The sequence below is a fragment of the Amphiura filiformis genome, chromosome 9 (assembly GCF_039555335.1).
Source record: "Amphiura filiformis chromosome 9, Afil_fr2py, whole genome shotgun sequence".
Classification (NCBI taxonomy): Eukaryota; Metazoa; Echinodermata; class Ophiuroidea; order Amphilepidida; family Amphiuridae; genus Amphiura; species Amphiura filiformis.
The window spans coordinates 38,793,942-38,815,757 of record NC_092636.1 but is presented as its reverse complement, the minus strand read 5'-3'; the positions used below and the strand labels follow the sequence as shown (position 1 = coordinate 38,815,757).

The following is a 21,816-nucleotide window of genomic DNA, read 5'->3' as shown; positions in this document are numbered from 1 at the left end:
ACCATGACGAGGGTGCATTTAGATCATGTATATGACCCACTGAAGTGGACCAGTTCATCTGTGATCAAGCCATCAGCCAAGATGACGAAAGCTCAGATTCGTTAGTAGTAATTTTTGGATTTGGCTAACAAAAGTATATTAGTTTATGATCTCAACAATCTTGCCAAATGAATCTCCTGGCGTTTAAGTATATTTCGAATAATATAATTTCTGTTGCGCTGATTAGTTCTAAATCTCATTGAGAATGAAAAATATCTCTGCAAAAGCAAAGTCTGGCTGTACCTTTGTAATATGTACAAAGTTTGTATTTTGTATTTCTAATTTGTATTTCTAATGCTACTTTTATACAATGCTCGATTGATACGAAACTTTCATTTCTTGAGTATTTTTCATGACAAGAGGGTCAACTACATTGTTTAGTTTTAATTATTTAGCTCTTTTGCTCACCGGATTGAAAGAAAAACACCGTCTCCCTCTAAATGCAGCAAAATGCAGCGACTAGAGAACGAGTACACACATAAACACTCTCGCAATCCTCCCAAGGGTCTTCTGAAGTATTTCTTATATAAAGAGTGTTATGAGAGTCCCTAGTAGGGCGGCCAAATGTTTACTTATCTCGTTGAGTGAAGCGCTTCAATGGACCAGCATTTTTATTGTCCCGTGGGCCTTCAAGCATGCCTTTTCTTTTAAAAACTGCCAACATTTACGGTCTTATAATGGAATTGATTTTGACTTTCAGCTAAATGTGATTGTATTAAGTGATGGAACTTAATGTGCACATTTTAATCATTAAAATAATATGATTTGTTGAAGCTTGTACAAATGACGTGCATAGAAGTCGAATCCTTATTGATGAAAAACATTACTTGATCAATACGTAATCTTGTGAACCAGAAATGAGGTTGAGATCTATTCAATGATAAAGTTGTACATCTTTTAATCAAGCTTTGCTCTGGCAGAAAAAAATGCGAAATTTTACACATCAGGAAAAACAGCACAGTAAACCAATTCCAAACTTTTGTTCAATTATGTACGACGTATGAGGGGGAAAGGTACATACTACACAAACGTACGCACAAAGACACCCCCTACACAACAGGGGTGTGTGCGTCTACCCATATATACCCACTTCCCTTATATATCACGACAACACAAATAAATACCCGTAGCAATAACGCATCCACATTGGGCTATTCCATACATGACCTTAATCTTCCACACAGGAAGTGTGAATCTTACATTGGGTTACCTGAATGGGTGACTGCATTTGAAATGTATGGGATATTAAATCTACCACAGGGGTGATTTCTACTGGAAGAGCACAAATGCGATAGTAATGTAAACTTTCCATTATTCGGATAACCTTGCAAAAGTACATTGCACACATGCTCCGCATACTCAAACAACCAAAATAACCTACTCCACACTCACTTAGCACCGCCTACACCCCACCCACCATATAAACATCATTACAATGCACATTCCACACTTGTTGTACAAATGCGATAGTAATGTAGACATTCAATTATTCGGATTATCTTGCGAAAGTACATAACACATACTCTACATACCATATACACCCATACACCACACATGTTGTGCAAAATTAATGTGATCGTAATGTTAACTTTCCATTATTCGGATCACCGTGCAAAAGTACATTACACACACTTTGCAAACACAAACAACCAAAATATTTAGTCCCACCTAGCAGTTCTAACACCACCTACACCCACCCACCCACCCATCCCGCACACAACAACATAATCCACATTTTACCCATTTAGCATGTGTATAAAATGTGCAAGTAATGGGTCTTGCGTGGAATGTGAATTATGCAGAGATTCTAAGCGCTGAAGATATGTTTTAGTAAAACCTAAGCTTTAAACTAGAAAAGAGATTGTGAACAAAATTGTAATATGTATATAAAGATACGCAAATGTAATGCATTACATATATCAGAGGTATGAGAAAACAATGGTATATTCAAATATTTGACAAAACAGAAATGTGAGATAGATAAAGAAGCAGTAGAAGACACAGAGGGATAGAGGCTCTACGAAGTCCCTCCTGTACGGCGTTTATAACAGGAAAAACAGAATACCAAATAGCTGTTTACGTCTTCAAGTTATTCAAAATTCAGTTCGCGATCGCAGGAGGAAGCGTAGCGTTAAGAGAAATTAAAACTGGAATAATTGATGTTGTGGGAAGGTTCTAAGGCAGCATTCCAGGGACATTATTTTCACGGAGTTTGGATCGGTTTGCAACTGAACATGCTCAATAATGAGTCTTGTAATCAAGAACATGCCGCAACGGAATGACATGATATTGTCATGAAACACATTTAAATTCATGAGTGCCACATTCCTTAACACGTCTTGTTTCACGTGGTAGGTGTTTTTTGGAATATATCATTAACTATGTATGATTAAGTAAATTGAACGTCTTTCTCTGAGAGCGAAAAAACAATATGAACAGATCTAATCCAATATTAAAGTCGATATGTTTTAAGGGACCATATTGACTAAAAGCAAAATTTATATTTTTTTGAAAAAGAGCGTGTAATAAAGACGCATATTTATGTGCATAATTAATTTATAATTCTTCAAAGTTGAGTACTGATCATAATACATATTGTATCAATAAACAAATTGAAAAAGACACATTGGGTCACTGTTTAGATCATCTGTTTCGTTATATGAATTGAATGCGTGTTTTCCTCGGCATATTTTGATGTCAGTTAAGACCGGGCTTAGAATATGCTTGACAAGTTACGTAATAATTTGACTGAGTGTTTTGTACGTTTTGGCATTTTAGCAAATCTAAATTTACCATGTTAATACAGGAAACCATGTTTGTAATTCGAATGTGGAATTGTCGGTCCGTGTGTGCGTGGAGATGGGGGTGTGTGCGTTTGCCTGTCATTACTTTCGAAGACTCCAACTGAACAACTCACTGCATGGACACCAAGAAGACCAAGATACGTGTCCTCGAAACGTATGTCCCCTGAAAACGTCAAAACGGGGGTACTACCGGTATACCTTACTACGCTCTCTACAGCTAACATCCTCTGATTTGGAATAACAAAACCTCGCCAAACATAAGACTTTTGTGACTTCAAAAATGGACGAAATTTGTTCAGGTTCTCGGAAATATATATTCGTATTGAGACTGTGTTTTGAATTTGTACATTAGCATTGACTTTGTTCGTATACGGATGATCGCATCCTCTCAATGTCTCTTTCAATTGACTGTCTTTGAGTATGTGGGGTTTTGGGAGGGTTTGTATGTGGGTTGTCTGTGATATGTGTGTGGGTAGTACATGGGTGAGCGTATGTGTTTGCCGGCAAACGTGGACGTTATGAAACTTTACATTCCAACCGTGGACGTGCAACCAGGACCGTCCTAATTTAGTTAAGATGTGTGATTGAATGCAAACAGCCTAATAATGCATATGAGAGTGCGCCACCTATTGTTGATACAAAAATCAGTCCCCGGTTGATAGGTTAAAATCCAAAACCATCAAATTATGTCGCCTATAATTTGTGTAAAACGGGTAAACGTCCCCGGTTAGGCCGGGTTAGGCGCAGAAAATCAGAAGAAACACGTTCGTTGCCGGCTAATACTTGTAGGCGTATATGAACGTTTCATAGGTCTTGGTTTATTTTTTCTTTAGAATTTAGAATTTAGTAATTTATTCTTCCAAAACCTTTTAATAGAGCATATTGCCATACGGTATTATGTAAATTGTAAATGAAATAAACCACTAAATGTGACTTATTGTTCTGATGATCATGTTATCTGCTCTTAAAATTAGTGTAGCACAATTCAAAATTCAACAACTGTGTCGATTATAAAAATCCATTTGATTTGACTAATGATTTTCCACAGAGGGCGGGAGTTGCATAGCTAATACAAATGTTGACTGGTAGGTTGACGGGCTGACGTGGTTCGTTTTTATTTGTAGTTTATCCCCTGTGGAATGTGTTAAATTAGGTCGCGACAGCCGCATAAAATTATCATAAAGGGTAAAAAAGAATACTTAAGTCTCTAGCGTTAAAAGAGATTCATTCTTCTCGATTACAAAATACCCAGACGAACTGTTTGTTTTGACTACTGCAAATACCAATGATACTCAGACTCAACACACATTAAAATAAAAACACGCTGATTACATTTACAAAAGTGGAATTAGATATTTTTTCAAGTACCTAGCATTTCTTCACATACGGTAGGTAATAAACGCAAGGTTATATCGACAATCAGCTATAATGTAATTTTAAAGGAAGCCAGTGCAACATAGATGCTTTGCAAACATAAGCCAAGCAGCTGACAAAACGTGAATGTCCAATTCCTAGAGCCAAATAGAATTGATAAATCTTGTTGGATAGGAATTCAAAACATCATATAGTGCACCATCAGCTATGAGCACTTGTCGTCTACTTCTTATTATTAAATATCTAGGTTAGGAGGAGGCTCACATCACATTCACATATCTTCCACTTTATATGGAAGGATGGGTTTCTTTTATATTCGTTTGCCGCCCTCCCTCCATGAAAGTATAATCAACACATTTTTGGCTCGCATTCTCTTTATGCTACAAGGGAATGCTAACCATTTCTCACCTTCATCTTGAATATATGTAATAAACCTATTCACGCAAAGGGGAGCATATGATTAGAGTACTGGTAAGCTAAAACAAGCTAATGTATAATGTGATGTAAGATGTTGCAAAGTGATGTTTTGTGAAACTTGGGAGTAGAAACGTGTTTTCTATCAATGATTTTCAGAAATTAACAGTACCCTTATTTAAGTAAAGCAGTAATAGCAACTGGCACGTAATCGTGATTGAAGTTCCAAATATTATACACACCCCATACTTTGCATTACGAATTATTTCCGAGGATCTGAAAAATGACGGAAATGTTTAAAGTCCAAAAGTGTTCTATTTGTCGGTGTGTTGTCTTGCTGAGGCTTCACAAAGTCAGTAATACCTAAAAGGACCTCAAAGGGTCAACGCCCAGACAGGGGCGGATCAAGGATTTTTTAAAGGGGTCCACCCATGACAAATTTTCTCGCTTGCTTCGCTCGCCAAAGGTTTACGGCAATGCGGCTCTATTGGTCATTCTGGGGGATTCCTTCGGAGTCCAAAAATATTTCAAAGTCAAAATCGCCCACAAATATTCAATTTTTATGAGCGTCCCTTTTCTTTTATGTTAAGCATATCTAAACATTAACATCTGAAATCTGGGTGATGACGTTAAATAAACACTTCGGCTAGGGGACGTAGGGGTAACTTGTCAATCCAATTCAACTTTATCTATTGTGTCTAATACTTAATCCGACAAGTGATCGATGTATGATCTTGTTGTGTACTTACGACACCGTAACAAAGTACAGTGGTACCAAAGTATGTAGGCCTACAGCATAATGTAGTATGCATGTTACCACAAAAGTGCGTAAGTAATATACATTGAAACATGCATACTTTAACAATTACAAAAACTCAAAAAGTAACATCAACATCACAGTTACAACACCATCATAATACACCCAAAGAACCATTTTACGTGGTTGAAATAGCATTGTTGATGGCGTGAAACACCGCACGCTTGCATACAGTCACATTTTAAAACAGTTTGGAAGGAGTTCCACTCTTCAGTTGTACCTACCTTTAAGACCAGGTCGCAAAGAACTATCATAGCCATCAAGAATAGAATCCAGTATTTTAGTGATGTTAGCAGCTGCTTGTTTTTCGATCCTTAACTTTCTTTCTTGTTCGGACTCTTTGGTGACTACTAACTCATCTTCGATGTCTAGTAACTCCTCTTCTTTAGGTTCCTCACCAGACAAGGAATTCCTGCTGGTAGAGTTGGTTTCCAATTCATCAATAGAGCAAGCTCTGAAAGAATTAAAGATGTACAACAGTTTTTTAAATTTAATAATTCAAGTACAAATGACATATGTTTTTTTTAGTTTGGTTCTATATTTCTTTACCAAAAAAATCATTAATTTTGATATGTTCAAATTGAAAGATAAGAAAAATAAACACGTTTATTAACTGCTTATAACAAGTCAGTGACTCATAATAAAACACACATGCAGTTGTACTGTATTATTTTGACCCAATATTCTAGAAGAGCAAATCCTGCGCAAAATGTTATTATGTCTTATTCGAGTTTCTCAGTATTATTATTAGTCGTATACTATAAATATACCGTGGATATATGGTATAGATATTTTCTATAACAACGGACTGGTCAAGGATACTTTAAGAAAAATCCCTTGCTGTTATTATTCTTGTGATGAAGAATAAACAAGGTTGACGCGCAAACCTCTTCATTTTGTTATGATAACATGATATGATCGTAATATTTCATAGGTCTATCAATAAATTGGGGTTAGCATAGCAACAACACGTGTGGTACGTGGAAATTGAAATCCTTCACCTCTAACATGGATGCATCGTATCTCATGTTTTTTATTTTGGTTAGTTTTTTAAATAATTGTAATTCGACACTGCGCCAGCTTTGTTGCTTTTCATAAAGGATACTCTACAAATATAGTCGAGCATCATTCATTAGAACGTTATCGTAGATAACAGTATAATACTCTTTTATACCCCTCAATCCTCCCCAAGCTATCTCCGAGCACATTTACACTGTCCAACCTTCGATATGATGCTTCCAATTCCATTTACAATTCGCATAAAATAAATATTGGAAACAGGTGTTTTTCAATCCATATAGGATTTCTTGTGGTAAAAATATCATTGCAATTTAATATACACGGATTTGAGCTATCATTCAAATGATCAAAGTTTTTCGTGAAAGACGGGATATGTTGGATATAATATAGCCTAGGCCTATATACGTATACGGAAGCTAAAGTATAAGGGGATGTTTCGTCATAATTCATGCTGCAGATTGGCTTTCCTACAATAAAAAAAAATTGTGGGCTGACAAAAATTACAAACTTAAGATTGGCATCACGTTAAGTCTTCATTTAATTGTATGATTTTTCGCTTTGAAAAAAGATTAACTTATGACAGAACAAACTGTGAGTTTGCAAATCAAATTGTTGTATAACTACAACCATAAATACAAAGACATACACCCGGGCAGATACCGACACAAACAACGCCCTGACGGAACACATCTAGAGTATCAGACTCAGGTTGCCCTATGATTTTCACCATCCATTTGTCACTATATATATATATATAGGCATTCCTCACAGACAATTCTGGGACTCCACTCCATCAGATTCGCTAAGAGTACTTTTTTCGAGCATTTTTTGGATTATTCAGGGGAGGATCCAGGAACGCCCCCTAAATCTGCCCCTGTTATTATTTAGAGGGTCTTACTATTTTACCAGACAAGGATTGTCCCCAAACTGCACATAGGTGAAAGTTAGAGTTGTTTTCAAAAATTTAATAACAATGTAAGCTTTCCCTTAACACGTCATTTTGAATGGATCGATCATGCTGTGTAATAATGCTAAAATACACTCCAAAATACCCTCGTACGTCCTGTTTATTTATTCATATTTTAAACCCCAAACACTCATTATTGGGATTCAATGGGCTATTCCAGTTGAAATCCATACACCCCCTATATAGAAGACATGACCCATTCAGGTAACCCCATTTGATTTTAACACTCTGTGTGCAAAAGATAATATTTTGTCTTCCATATGGGTGTATGGATTTCAACTGGCATAGCCCAATAAATTCCAAGATGGCTGCAGGTTGTTTTGATAACAATCTATCAGGTCGGTCAGCAATGATGGAAGTACGGCAGGAAATCACAAAAGACCCTCGACACGATGGCTTATTATGACTTGGATCCAAACAATATTGCGAATTCAGAGCGAATTCCTCTAATGCTGTCATGTAGTATTACTAAAGTCCCCTATTCTGTACAATCTACAGGTTTAAACATTTTCTAAATGGACATTATGTTAACAGTTCTCTAAATTAGTAAGTAAAATAAAACTTAATGTACCAGCCTGGTATGACTCTGAAATATGAAATGATGCGGCCTTGGCGGAGAGTTTAATCTATATAGACGAATCCAACAAGCCAATTCATGGTCAGGATTTGGTCGGCCATATTTGGTTCCCCGCATGCACCAAACAGGTGTTGTGAGTACCCAATTGGGTGGATTAAACCCGCTTAAAATTCGATGTTAGATTCTTTTGTGCTGTAAACTGTCATCATTCTTTTATCTACGTGTAACACGGGTGATAGAATGCATTTTAAAATACCCTTCAAGGCCGCATCAATTCACAATTTAGGTGAGATAGTTGGGTCCCCGTCGCGGCTATGGCTGCCATTGAGAAGTAGGAATGCGTGAAATTGGATTCGTCTATACCATCCGTGTTACACGTAGACAAAATAAAAGAATGATAAATACAATGACAATACAATATAACAATGATTTTAAGCGGCTTTAATCCATCTAATTTGGTAGTCACAATACCAGTTTGGTACGAATGGGGCCCAGTAATTGTTGAATGAATTCTGACGATCATCATTTGGCACGTAAGAAGCTGTTGGATTCTTCTGTATGAGTTTTATGGCTTCACCAACCTCCTGCCCTAAATGTTTGTCTTACCATTTGCTTACTATTGGACTAAAATTGTTATCACTGAAATGAGCGCAAAGGATGGTTCTACGATTTGGTGTATGGTGTATCATGCGTTTATGTCGGATGAAAAGCCTTAGGATTAGGAAGCACCCTAATGTCACATCACTGTACTATAAACACTCATTATTGATAATTATAATTAGCCCTAAACAATTATACCATAATTGCAAACCCGTAATACACAGCTGGCTCAAATGACTTCCTCTTCGTAAATGGTAAGCATCAATAGTAAATAAACTCAACAATACGGATTTTACTTAACAAATATATTAAAATGATAATTGCTCTGTTGTACTGTTGTGATCTTATACACTAACAGTTGTTAGAAATGAGCACATTAATTTTATTTTTACAAATCATTATTATTTTGTTTACAGCATTATTATTTCAAGCAAGCGACACGTGTTGTTGTCAATTATCACGTACGTAAATTGAATTTGCATTTGAAATCATGAGATCTTGTTGACAAAATGTATAGACATATATAAAGTCGAAATACTGCGTATTTATATATATCTTATGTAGACAGCATTTGCATTTACGATGGGTAATTGAGTTAAGGTGGTACTACACCCACTGATCAATTTTGTGACTAATTAGGCATTTTTCTTTAAAAATAACTGCACATTGGTAACAAAAGTTATGTATATTATAGGGGCAAGGAATCCAATTACTTCACTGAAATTTTAGTGATTCAAGACAAGTGGTTCATTTATATAATTTATGTTAAGAAAAGAGGTACATTCTAGCGGTACCTCTTTTCTTATCATAAATAACATACCGCTTGTCTTGAGTCGCTGAAATTCCAGTGTAGTAACTGGATTCATTGCCCCTATAATATACATAACTTTTGTTACCAGTGTGTTATTATTTTTTGAGAAAAATGCAAAAATAGTCACACATTTATCAAGGGTGTAGTACCACCTTAAGGCAATACAGGGGTAAAATGTGTATTATTTGTTTGCTTGAGGTAAATAAATAAAATGCCTGCATTAATTGAAAAAGGTAAAGTGAAGAAGAAATAAAACAAACAAAACCAAAATCAAGCAACAATAATCAAATAAAATAAAGTGGTAAACAAAATTAATCTCCCACCTATGAGTGGATGTTTTTACACTCGTCTTCACTTTACTTTGAAAATAAGGTCAAATGAAAAAAAATCCTTCTTAATTTGATGAAAGTGCAGGTACCATTCCGGTATAATCGCTTCTTATCACGACATTGCACGACCAATTGGTAAATGTAGCTATTTGGTATTGAGGCTAAGATAGTGCTTCACCCGAGATGCACACACGTGTGGTGTTGAAAGATCATCCTGCATGTATTATGGAAATAACATATATTGGATCAAGGTGTTAACATCACGACGGATTAAGCACAAATGGACGTGAAACTAGACTATATGATTGAAGTAGTATCGGTGTTACTTGTATTACAGGCTTATAAAAGATGCTAATCTGATTTGATCCAAGTCGTCTTAAAAAGGATTTGCCTAGCTATCCAGTTATACAGCTTAGATTGGGAGGTGCGAGTTACTAATGATGACATTCGGACATTATATGGAATAAGCTTTCTAGATTCAATAACTTGCCTACGTAGTCTGCTATCAAGTAGTATCGTTTATTTACGTGTTTATATTTATTACACTCTCACTGGCGCATAATATTCAACATTGTCAAATAATGTCCCTTATGGTCTGCCATCTCAATCAGCGGTGTTTTTACATCCCAAACACTGTGACACATCTTAGTTTAAACATTAAAAACAAAACAATAATATTGTGCAGATGTTGTGAACAATATGTGGCTGGTATTAAATTTATGCTTGAATATATGCACCTGCTAAGATTTCTGCTTTTTATAAAGCTGCCTGTTTGCTTGCTAAATCATGAGTATTGCTTTTCTAAAAATGGGGTGAATTTATTTTTATAGTCGTTCAAGGTCAAGTAGTTCAAAAAATCAATTTGGTTAAATGTTTGTTTGTGTGTCACAGGGGTAGATGTACATAGACCGCTCGATCACTTGTTCAAAAAAGTTCAAAAAAAGATAACTAACTCGAAGCCAACCAATTTGCATGTACTATATGAACGATAATTGTACAAGGATTACTTGACGACTTCAAAATTTGAAGAAAACAATCGCCTTCGGCTTAAAAATCCGGTAAAACTTGAAAATTTATGAAAATTCAGCTCAAAATCCAAGATGGCGGCCGTAAAGTGAAAATTGCCAGAAGAAGAAAACTAAATCGAAGCCAAGCCATTAACATGTCTCACATGATAGGTAATTGCAGACAGATTAATTGGGGACTTTAAAAAATGAAGAAAAAATTGGTCTTTGGTTTCAACATGCACAAAATGGCAAAAATCCAAAATGGCGGATATACGAATAAATGATCAGGGCCAACACCTGTGGTGTTTGTCGTTGAGGAAAATATTACTTCCAAAAACTGAGTCGTTTCGCACAGTAGTTTGAATATTTTGTACGCATGCCACCTTTTGCACTTTTAGAATACTGTAGTAACCACAGAGGAGAAAGAAACAGAACGCGTGCAACCAGTCAAAGTCCCCGTGTATTGTATGATGTAAGTTCTCGCATATTCATGAGGGCCGATTGTTCGATCGTGCCGTGTCTAACGCCAGCGCGTATGACGCGATAGACCGTGAAAATACGCGGTAATTGCGTAGCAGTTTCGCCTGTCGCATTTCATGGAACAATCGGCCCTCATTATCGGGTGATGCTGAGACTTTGACTGATTGCACACGCTTTGTTTCTTTCTCCTCTGTGATAGTAACAAACCCCACCCCTACAATGAATAAGCTGGACACCTGAGAAGATGATCATCACATCACCACACATCACCACAATACTTTTGCAAAACACCCTAAAACTAGTTCCTGATGCATGCAAGTTCCCATTGAACATCTACATGAAGGAGGGCTTTACAGCAGCAATATCACTGGTGCTCTTAGGGTTTGGAAGGTAGGGCCTATTTATGACGAATTGGGGGTGTCATGTACTCACTGCAAGTTTGCAAAAATTAAGAACCTTCAAAAGTAAGACAAAAGTAAGACAAAAATGGGAACCAGTCATGTTTTGACACAGAGATCAACCTATAATATTTTCCGACCTGGTGTGGCAGTGACGTAAACGCGTTGAGGCAGTTGTTTCACGCACATGCGGCATCTGCGGTGCATACGCCGGCGCTTTGAGCGTCCACTAACTACATGAAGCTGCGTCTAATGAAATGCGTCACTGCAACATCAACGTGAAAATGGTCTCTCTGTGTTCAATGATGTATGAAGACTGCAACCAGGACTTAAATTTCGTAAGGCTATTGTAGCATATCAAAAGTGTATTTCCTGATAGATGGACATATCCATTAGAGTGTGAAATTGGTTATTTGCACATGAAGGAACATCATAATCCTTATGTGTATAAAATAAAATATACGTCATGGTTTGGTCTGGCTGCAAAGGGTCAAATTTCACATAGGTGGTATTTACATCATATTATGGTGTATTCTTGGATGCTGTGAAAATCTTATCTGGCTAGACACAGTGAGACAAATCTTTCAAGATTTTTGTCTCAGTGTCTACTGTCTAGCTTATTATGCGTATATGTCTGGGCATATAAGAACTCTGTGAAAATCCAATAGGGGACGCGATCTCAAAGACAGACGCCATTTCAGTTTTCTTCATATTTTGTCAATATTTGTAAGAGTAAGTTTTAAGAGCATTTTCACGATTTGTCAACCATTTTGAGACGACTTCTAAATATTTTGCGGATTTTGTTGGTCCAAAACGGGTCTCTCTCTGAAAGTCCCTATAAATCATGTTCCATTTACAAGTGCAGAAATAATATCTTGTATGAAGAATCGTGAAATTGAATCCAACTTATCATTTTAAGTTTCAAAGACTTCACCAACAAATGTAACCTTCATTCCAACAGTACACTCCCAAAGAAGATTTTGTATATCCTTTGTCTTACAATTACAGAAACAGTAGAACTCCGAGTTTAACAATACTCATTTGGAAAAGTAATTTATCAATAGCCAAATAACTGTGCAGGATTATTTGCAAAGACGCTGTTTAGGCCTTTAACAGTGTTTGACATATTCAACATAGACATTAGACATACCATGTCGTACAAACCAGATAGCACAACATTATTTGTCATTTGTTTTTTTAGAGATGATATACAAGTTAAATTAAATTCGTGCTCTATTAAGTATAGTAAGTACGCTATATGCAAAGCGGCGCATATACGACGGCAAACTAGACCATCGGTTAAAATTGACATTTTCTGACACGGGATCTTGTACTATCTTTATTATAGAAACACTGATATTAAGATTGCCAGTCTCGGTATATCCTCTGAAGTAACTAGCTATTTAGCGGGTAGAGATATGGTTTGACGAATACGGATGTTGATATAAAATGCTTAAGTAAATTAGCCCATGTTTTGACGACTCGCCATGTTTATTAGGAACTGTCAAACACCTCGGAGGTTATGTACATTGGTCATCTGCAGATATTTGGTTATAATATGATTATATTTTATGCCCGAAGTAGACTTGGTGTCACGGTGATTACGCGTGTGTAAATATACTGATACCGTCATATATTTTAGGTTCTATAACCTTATTACTTCCAATTTTGTCCACAAGTATCCGATAACTTATAATGGTTGCTTATAAATTGTTTAACGAATCCACACTACTTGCGATAACTTAAATGTTGAAATGGGGAGTTTATGTGTATCTGTTAACGAAGTACGTGTAATGCTAACGTATGTATTCCTATATCAACTTTTAGTGAGCTCTTCGCTATGTTAGTTTATAAGTAAATGGACATCACTCTTTTTTTTGCTATTTGCTGGCTGATTTCATGTCACTATTATATGTTAGATGCTGTATTAATTATGACTATCTGCTGACTCTGTTATAATGTATTATGTATTTTAGTGGACATTAGTTATGACTATTTACTGACTTCATGTCACTGTGTACAATTAGTGGACGACATAATTTATGACTATTTGTTGACTTGATATCACTATGTTAAATGTTTTTAATGTATTGTGTTGTATGTTACTGAATACTGAAGAGCGCACGGTGGCCGAGCGGAACGGGCTACGACTCATAATCGGAAGTTTGCGGGTTCGAGCCCCGGCGACGCCATCGTATTGTGCCCTTGAGTAAGGCACTTTATCTCGATTACTCCTCTCCACCCAGGTGTGAAATGGGGAGCTGTTATGAATACTGTCCATTGAGCGAAGGTATGAGCATGCCTTGGGTATTGTATGGCAGCTGACATATTCGAGGCGGAATAAATGTAAAGCGCTTTGGTACTTGTTCACATGTGAAAGGCGCTGTATAAATACCAACTATCTGCTGACTTGATATCTACATTAGATATTTTTCAGTGTATAATTTTGTTTTATGTTACTAGACATTTAGTTATGACTATTTGCTGATTTTACTATGTCATTATATAATGTTAAGTAGACAATAGTATTGGACTATTTACTGACTTTATGTAACTGTCTTTGATATTTCCAGTGTACAACTTTCCTGTATTAGTTATGACTACTAGTATTTGTTGACTTGATATCACTATATGTGACGCGATCAAGCAAAATCAGTCGGAACTCGGAAATTTTAAATTTTCAGTTTCTTATAGGAAAATAAAAGTATTTACAAAACTGGATTTGGCAGAAAACCCCATTGAAATTGAACAATCAGTTCCAAAGATATATGCAATTAAAGAGTTTCCAAAACAAGAGGAAACAAAAGGTTTCTTTTTCTTTGTTTGGCTATATCTCAAAAGCAATATTTCCGAGTTCCGACTGATTTTGCTTGATCGCATCACATATTAGATATTTTAGTGGATATTAGGTATGATTATATGGGATTTGCTGACATTATATCACCATCTTTTATACGTAGTTTTAATTGGCCATTATTATTACTATTTCACCATGATTACCGTGTTCGACATTTTTCAGTGTATACCTTGCTAGTGTGTATAAGTGGACATAAGTTATGGCCATTTGCTGAGTTGATACATTTTGTTTTATGTTTTAGACAGTATCATGTCTATTTACCGACTTGATATCACTATGTGAGATATTTTTAATGTACAATTGTGTTTTGTAATATTATTGGATAACTGGACATTAATCCGGGCACCATGAATCGACAAAATTATACCATTATGGAGTTTGAGCAAATAAATTACCGATACAAACATAATACAATTAAGTACTATTGTACTATATTACGGCTGTTTCGTATTAATCTAGCTTTCATCGAAAACACTCTATATGCTTATAAACGAGGTTTTACGGTATGACTATTTGCTGACTTGATATCATTGTGTTGGACATTTTTAGGGTACAATAGTTATGCTAAGAAAAGGAAGAATATAATCTGACTGGGCAAAGTACATGTAATTGATTGTGTTTTCATCATTGATTAGAGCTCATAATATGAGAAAATCAAGTTGCCTAGGTAAAGTAAAAACATAAGGTATTATCAGCAACTAGCCACAACTATATCCGTACATTCCATCCACGAGGTGTGTCAGTTCAAAATATTACTTTTGTTAAAACATTACACACATCAACTTAAAAGGTAATCAGGCATTGTCAGCGTTTCAGAAGTCAACCGTACCCGTAAATTCAGAGAGTCATATTGTATTAGTTTGAGAATTGAACGAGTCAATGACATTTATTTGACATGGAGAAAACAAGTGAAGAACAGTCTTTAATAAACACAGGCCTAGAAGCCTTCCGACTGATGCTTGCATCCATGAAATCCACCTATTGGCCATTTGATTTAATATATCTCCATCATCTTTCATACGTTATAAGGTGCAATTTAGTGTGAACAAATCTTAATATGCACTACTATTGATTTGGAATTGTTCATCAAATGTAACCATCCTGACGAAAACTTATACAATCCGCTAACGGATATATAACTTTAATTAGTTTTATTAACTTCTAATTTAGCGCAAGGAAATGTGAGATTCCTTAAAGATCCTTGACATGATAGTGTATACTACTTGTGTCGATTGAATACAATGGGTTGTTAACTACACCTTTCCTTCAATAATATAAACTGTGTCATTGACTTTTGTGCACGACTTACCTAATCTGAAGAGAAATCGGGAATAATTTAATCTTTATTGAAACAAAATATTCCCCTCAATATTTTTTTCCAACTATGAAACACAAATCAATATCTATATTGTAAATCTTTTAATGTGGAAATTAAACTCTCATTACACCCTACAGTACATTAAGTGTATCAAATTATGCTATCAAAATAAAGCAATAATTGATTTAATCGTTGTATTTATTGCAAATTCTCCTCATGTATATTTATACATTCACATACAGTATACCTTTACAATAACGAATTTATCATACCCAAACATTACAAATCAAGTTCAAACACATATCAAATAAAATGTAAATAAAAGCATTAAATGTAACTCGCACAACTTATTCTAAAACAAACGGCATTCCCGGGAACATTTCAATTTTCTTCCCGGTGAGACGAATGTTGCACTATGTTTGAAGAGCGCAAGGTTGCCGAATTTACAGTAACAAAAATATTTTGGAACAAGCCGTGCTGAGAATCCCTTTTTCTGATTTAAAACATAACTTTTGATGAATTCCGAAGACCTTTGAGGCTTTTAAATAAAACTGAAATTAAATTTTGTCAGAATGAACATGGTTGCAAATGGAATCAAATAATAGCATATTCTCGGGAATATAACATCTGATGAATGGGATGATAAGTACAATTTCTTTAGGAATAAAAATGTCACGATTTTATTCTTTAAAATGTTGTAATAAAATATCTTGTGAGCGAGCAGAATTTGATTTAAGGAAGTGTGTTTTTGGAAATTTAAATTCTTATACAATTCTTAGCCATGAATATTATTTTTACGACTATTAGTGGGAAGCCCTGGAGATCACTGGTTGAATACTGTTGAGTCCTAACCAAATATTCGCCTCACACTTTAGGGAGCGATCGTTATTTATGGCAGGGGGAATGGGTAAATTTAGGGGGAACACGAAATTTTTTGTGGTCTTGAGGGGGGGGAACCTGAAATTTTAGTTGAACCAGGAGGGGGATTGTTAAATTTTAAATGGAGAAAATTGGGAAAACAAGGGGAACGCGAAAATTTAGAGCGGACGCGAGGGGGGAACGCGAAATTTTTTGTCGATATTTTTGCCAAAACACCCATTCCCCCCCCTGCCGTAAATAACGATCGGTCCCTTAACAGGTGTCATCCCGTGAGTAAAAAGTATCAATGGTGCATACAAAACGACATCCTGTGACTAAACGTAATGAACAGGTGTTGATAACTCGGCATTCTTCGTATCTTTTAGAACGTGAAAAAATGCACCTGTTAACCAACAAAAAGGCTGCCTTCTGTATTTTTTCAAGTAACAATACGCTATTATCCTTATAAATAATCATGGACATATTTAGTTCTAGTTACGAAACGTTAAGTTAAATAAATTTCTTTCGCCTGTTATCTCAAAATAATTTATAAAAAAAAAAATCAATGGCGAAAAGAGAATTTTGAAGATGAAGCGTATTTTACTCAAGGCAGCTATTACTCGTATGTAAAGATACGACTAGCTTGCAATTACAAGACGATATGAGTTTAAGTCTTCAAAGAATTCACACCACGTGCAAAATACAACGCAAAGGAGCACCGTAGATTATTGCTGATTATTGAAATGGACATGTAATGTAACTTGATTCACGGTTCCTGCCTTCTTGAGATAAGTGAATTAAAAAGAAAGAAAGGTTTGAAATTGAAGACTAGAAAACTTGAACCCAGCTTGAAAATGAGGGGTTATATTCACAGAGCAACATGATGGACTGTTATACATGCTTATGAACATTTTCAGAGGCTGAATGTCTGCAAAATAATATAGATGGGATAAAGACTTGACCTAGTGAAATGTCATTTGACAATCAATTTGATTGATGTGACTGAACTATTGCAACAAAAATTAAATATTCCCCATTGTGATGGTACAAGGCACCGCCATTATTAAACACAAAAAAAAAATCCAAGCAATTAAATAATTTTCACTCTTTAAATCAATCTTTAATTAGTTACATCGAAAACTAGCCATCCAAAGTGACAGACAATCAAATAAGAATCGGAAATAATAGTGCACATTTCTTCATTATTACCATTTCTTTCTTCCTCTACATTCTTCAATCCGAGTTAATATAATGAATTCTCTGGTTGACACTTGTAGTGGCCGTCTAATTCACACATTGAAAGTCTTTTGTTACAAATGCAGTAACCAAGGATGGTGACGGAGTTAACCCAGAGACATTAGGTGAATAACGAATATTTTTAAAGATTAGGTTCCTAACAGGCGTGTGCGGAAAAGAAAACTCCTTCCTGACTGAGTTCTACTGTAGTTTCTCCTTCTCAAAGGAATAAGTGTACAGGGACAAAACCAAGCGTTATCTGTGATGAAACGAAATGAATGTCTGCCGTTATATAATTTTTTTCATTTTTTGATGGTACAAGAAAAGAAGCTAACTTAGATGAAGTACTTGAAGCAATTTAGATTCGAAATACTAGTAGTAGGTGGTCAACTAATAACATGCAATTGAATGGCAAGGGTTAAAGATTGGGTTTCTTTGGACGTGACGTTTACGAGTTGATGGTGTGATAGAACGGCGCGGTTAACGATGGGGAGGGAAAATAATATACGACATGATAGAACGCATATTTTTGGTTAAGACAAACCCAGGAGCTTTCAAGAGGTCTTTGTAGCTAAAGGAGATGGTTTCCATTGTTTTTTGTCTTCGATTGAAAGGGTGAAAAGAACAATCCTTATCATGATTTATGTGAAAATGAGATCTTAAAAAAAATGACAGAGAATAAGAAAAAAGTAAAAGAGAGAAAGATAAACAGAAAGAAACATCATCAAAAAGAAGAGAAAGAGAAAGAAATAAAGGAAAAATTCAATGATTTTGGTATGTCTACTTGACATGTAGCATAGCATATCTTCAAACATGCTCCATCCGGTTTGATAATAATATTATAGACTTCAATTTTAGTTAAAGTTCAATTTGTCAAAACTTGTCACAAAGTAACATAACATATGATTTCATATCAAAACGTAATCAGTCCTTCGCGAATATATTACTCAAATTTGGTATACATGACGATGCAGACAAACTACTGATTATTTCTTTTCATCATTGTTATCATGATTTATCGTCTTTGCTAACATTGTCATTTCATCTTTTATTCAACAATTCCTGCATTACAGCACAATAACCGTACATGATTTGAAATATTTCACGTCATTGTTAAAAATGTAATTTCATGTTCACGTATTATACTACAAAACTAAAATCTCCCTGCGATATGTTTGGTATCTCAATATTGACACATCAAACCTAGAATTCAATAATATTCTACTACTGTAAATATAATGTCTCTCTAGATTTGCTATTTAATATTTACATAAATTGAATGAATTTCACCAATATGTTTCGCAATGTTCTAGTTACCACTATTTGAATAATATCGATTTCATCAAATCAATAAGATGGCGAGGACTAACTTCGTACTTTTCCAGAATAGTGTCACTACTTGATTAAAATGGTAGTACTTTTGTGAATGAATTAGGAACGTGTATCTCACATTTCTTACATAGAATAAAAGCTTTCTTTCACGTATAAATATTTCCTGATTTTTTTTGCATGAGGTGCCGATAACAATAAAATATAGTTTTTATTTGTTTGATTTAAGCATTACCCTAGATACATCTGATTAATACAATTTCTGTTCTGTTTTGCAGAAAATTATTTGCTAATTGTAAATACATTATTTTCGAATCACATACTGGGAGACTCAAAGTATTAATATTTCCTATTCAAATGCATAAACGTTATTACTTTAGTTATTTAAAACAAGTTAATCTTCGTCCTATTAAATTAATGGGGTGTACAACCCTGAACAGACTTTTTTGCCGGATGCACTAAAAGCGCCCAATAAGCGGCCAAATGACTGGTTAATAGATGTATCATTTAAGACATGCTATCACAATATACTAATTAGGGTCAGTTACGGGGCTAGGGTTAGTGGTAAGTGGTTATTGTTAGAGTTAGGGTAAGGGTGGGTGTTAGTAACCCCTGACCCTAATTAGCATATCGTGATGGTCTGTCTTAAATGCGACATCTACCAAATGACACCGGCTAATCGTAATCCCATCCATTGCGCTCATTTTTGTGAGTGTTTTACATACCACTTTACCACTTGATGGTTGACACGGTAGTTGAAATTTTAATTGTTTTTCTTACAAAAATATTCTAAGTGATATTGAATTCAAACTTGACATTTAGATTAGAATAGGGATATTTATACATATTTTAAAGCCAAAAATTAAATCAAATGGCCAGATCTGCCCAACTCTGTAAGGTCGGAATCATATTATTATGTCATAGCGCATAATGTGGAGCACTGGATAGAACATGAGCTATCTTTTGATACTGCATAGAACACAATATAATATAAAGCCATAAGAATAAAACAAAAAATACGTCAGTAGTGGTCAAACAAATTATTATTTGAAATCGCTACTAAAATCAAGGTTAAAATCGGCTAGATCTTGATCAACAGCCGTTTTTGGATCTTTTAGTGCCTTACTGAAACGTAATTTCAACACAACACATAACATGCATCTAAAACAAAAAATAATTGTAGCGTACTTTGTAGTGCATGTGAAGCTATTTAAAATTGACTGCCTGTAGCAATTGTTAAGTGAAAATGTCAATCATTACGGACATTGAACCTTCTGATAATCAAACATTAAATATTTTTTGTCGTCTCTTTAGATTATGTTATTACGTTTTGGTAAAAGGTTATAATAGTTTTCAAATGTCATGGAAGTGTCCTTTCTGTTTTCATCCTTGAGAACAAAAATGCACTTTCAATTATTGTGTCCTCGGTAAGAGCAATGCTGCTGCCCAGGTACGACAAAAGGAACCGACTGACATATTGACGTTTTGAGATAATGGAAAAAATTGCTCAGCCTTCATAGACTTTTGTATAGGCTGACCGATGTTAAGTGATGCAAGTGTTAGTCATAGGTTTCTTATAGCATTACCATTTGTGACCTTTCGGATGTAGATTCTCTAATATGCCAAAATTTCAGTTGCATCTTTACACCAACCTGTTGTGTTCACGTAAGGATAGAAGTAGAGGTTGAAAAAATAGCACCCATCAACCGATATATTTATTTGATTAGTAACTTATGTCTATTCAAATTATTAACATATGAGCACGAGTATTCAATGGTCAAAAACATGCCAGGAATATTTGATATTTATTTATTATGCAATTATCTTAATAACGTTCCCAATCAGATGCTTTAGAAAGCAATCAAATTGGAGTATTGTTACAATTAGTATGACTTTTGATGTGAAATGGATATATATCTCGTAATTATCTAATACTTGGTAACCTCACTGCATATAAATGGGCAATACTATATGATATTGGAACAGATTTGAATCCACAAGTAGCTGCCAGGTCGCAAATATCCGGTTTCGAGCTATATGATGATTACATTCAAAACGCGAATAGAGTTTATGGTCAAAGCACTATGTGATCCGAATTATCACAAAGTGATCATGAATTGTTCACTGAGACATTAACTTTGCACAACATTAGTTCAAATAACTAGTTCAAAATTGTTAGGCGAAATTTAACCTGCTTTGGTTAAAATTTGCCCAAATGATAAAATTAAACTGGTTGAATTTTTGACCATTAAAGCCATATTATAACATTTTCATACAAAATAGATTAGCTTTTCTTTCCCATAAAATGTTAGTTTTTACTGTCAGATATATCCCTTTTTATTTTTGAGCCGAACAACTAAGACAAAGCAAAGAAAATTGGAATTTACTACCACTGCCGATGTCGCCAATACGTATCACTCCTTCGGTCGTGTTATGGTACGATCTTTTGTTGTGTAGATAACCGTCCCTCACGCCATGTACGTATTGTGTTACGAACATCATGCATGCGTTCGACTAATAATTTCATCGTAATAATACAACGACGGTTCCTGCGTTTTATTTAAAATTTCGATTTTGATTT

The 21,816-nt window shown here is 35.1% G+C and overlaps 1 protein-coding gene across 2 annotated transcripts in view; it reads right to left on the bottom strand.

Moving 5' to 3' along the window:
* The window catches only part of LOC140160969 (gamma-aminobutyric acid receptor subunit alpha-2-like), a 255,302-nt gene that overhangs the window by 162,785 nt on the left and 70,701 nt on the right, over positions 1-21,816 (bottom strand). For both annotated transcript variants that reach the window (XM_072184325.1, XM_072184326.1), the window contains exon 2: positions 5,673-5,902. In XM_072184325.1, the coding sequence (XP_072040426.1) occupies positions 5,673-5,902 (230 nt within the window). The remainder of the gene's footprint in view (positions 1-5,672; positions 5,903-21,816) is intronic.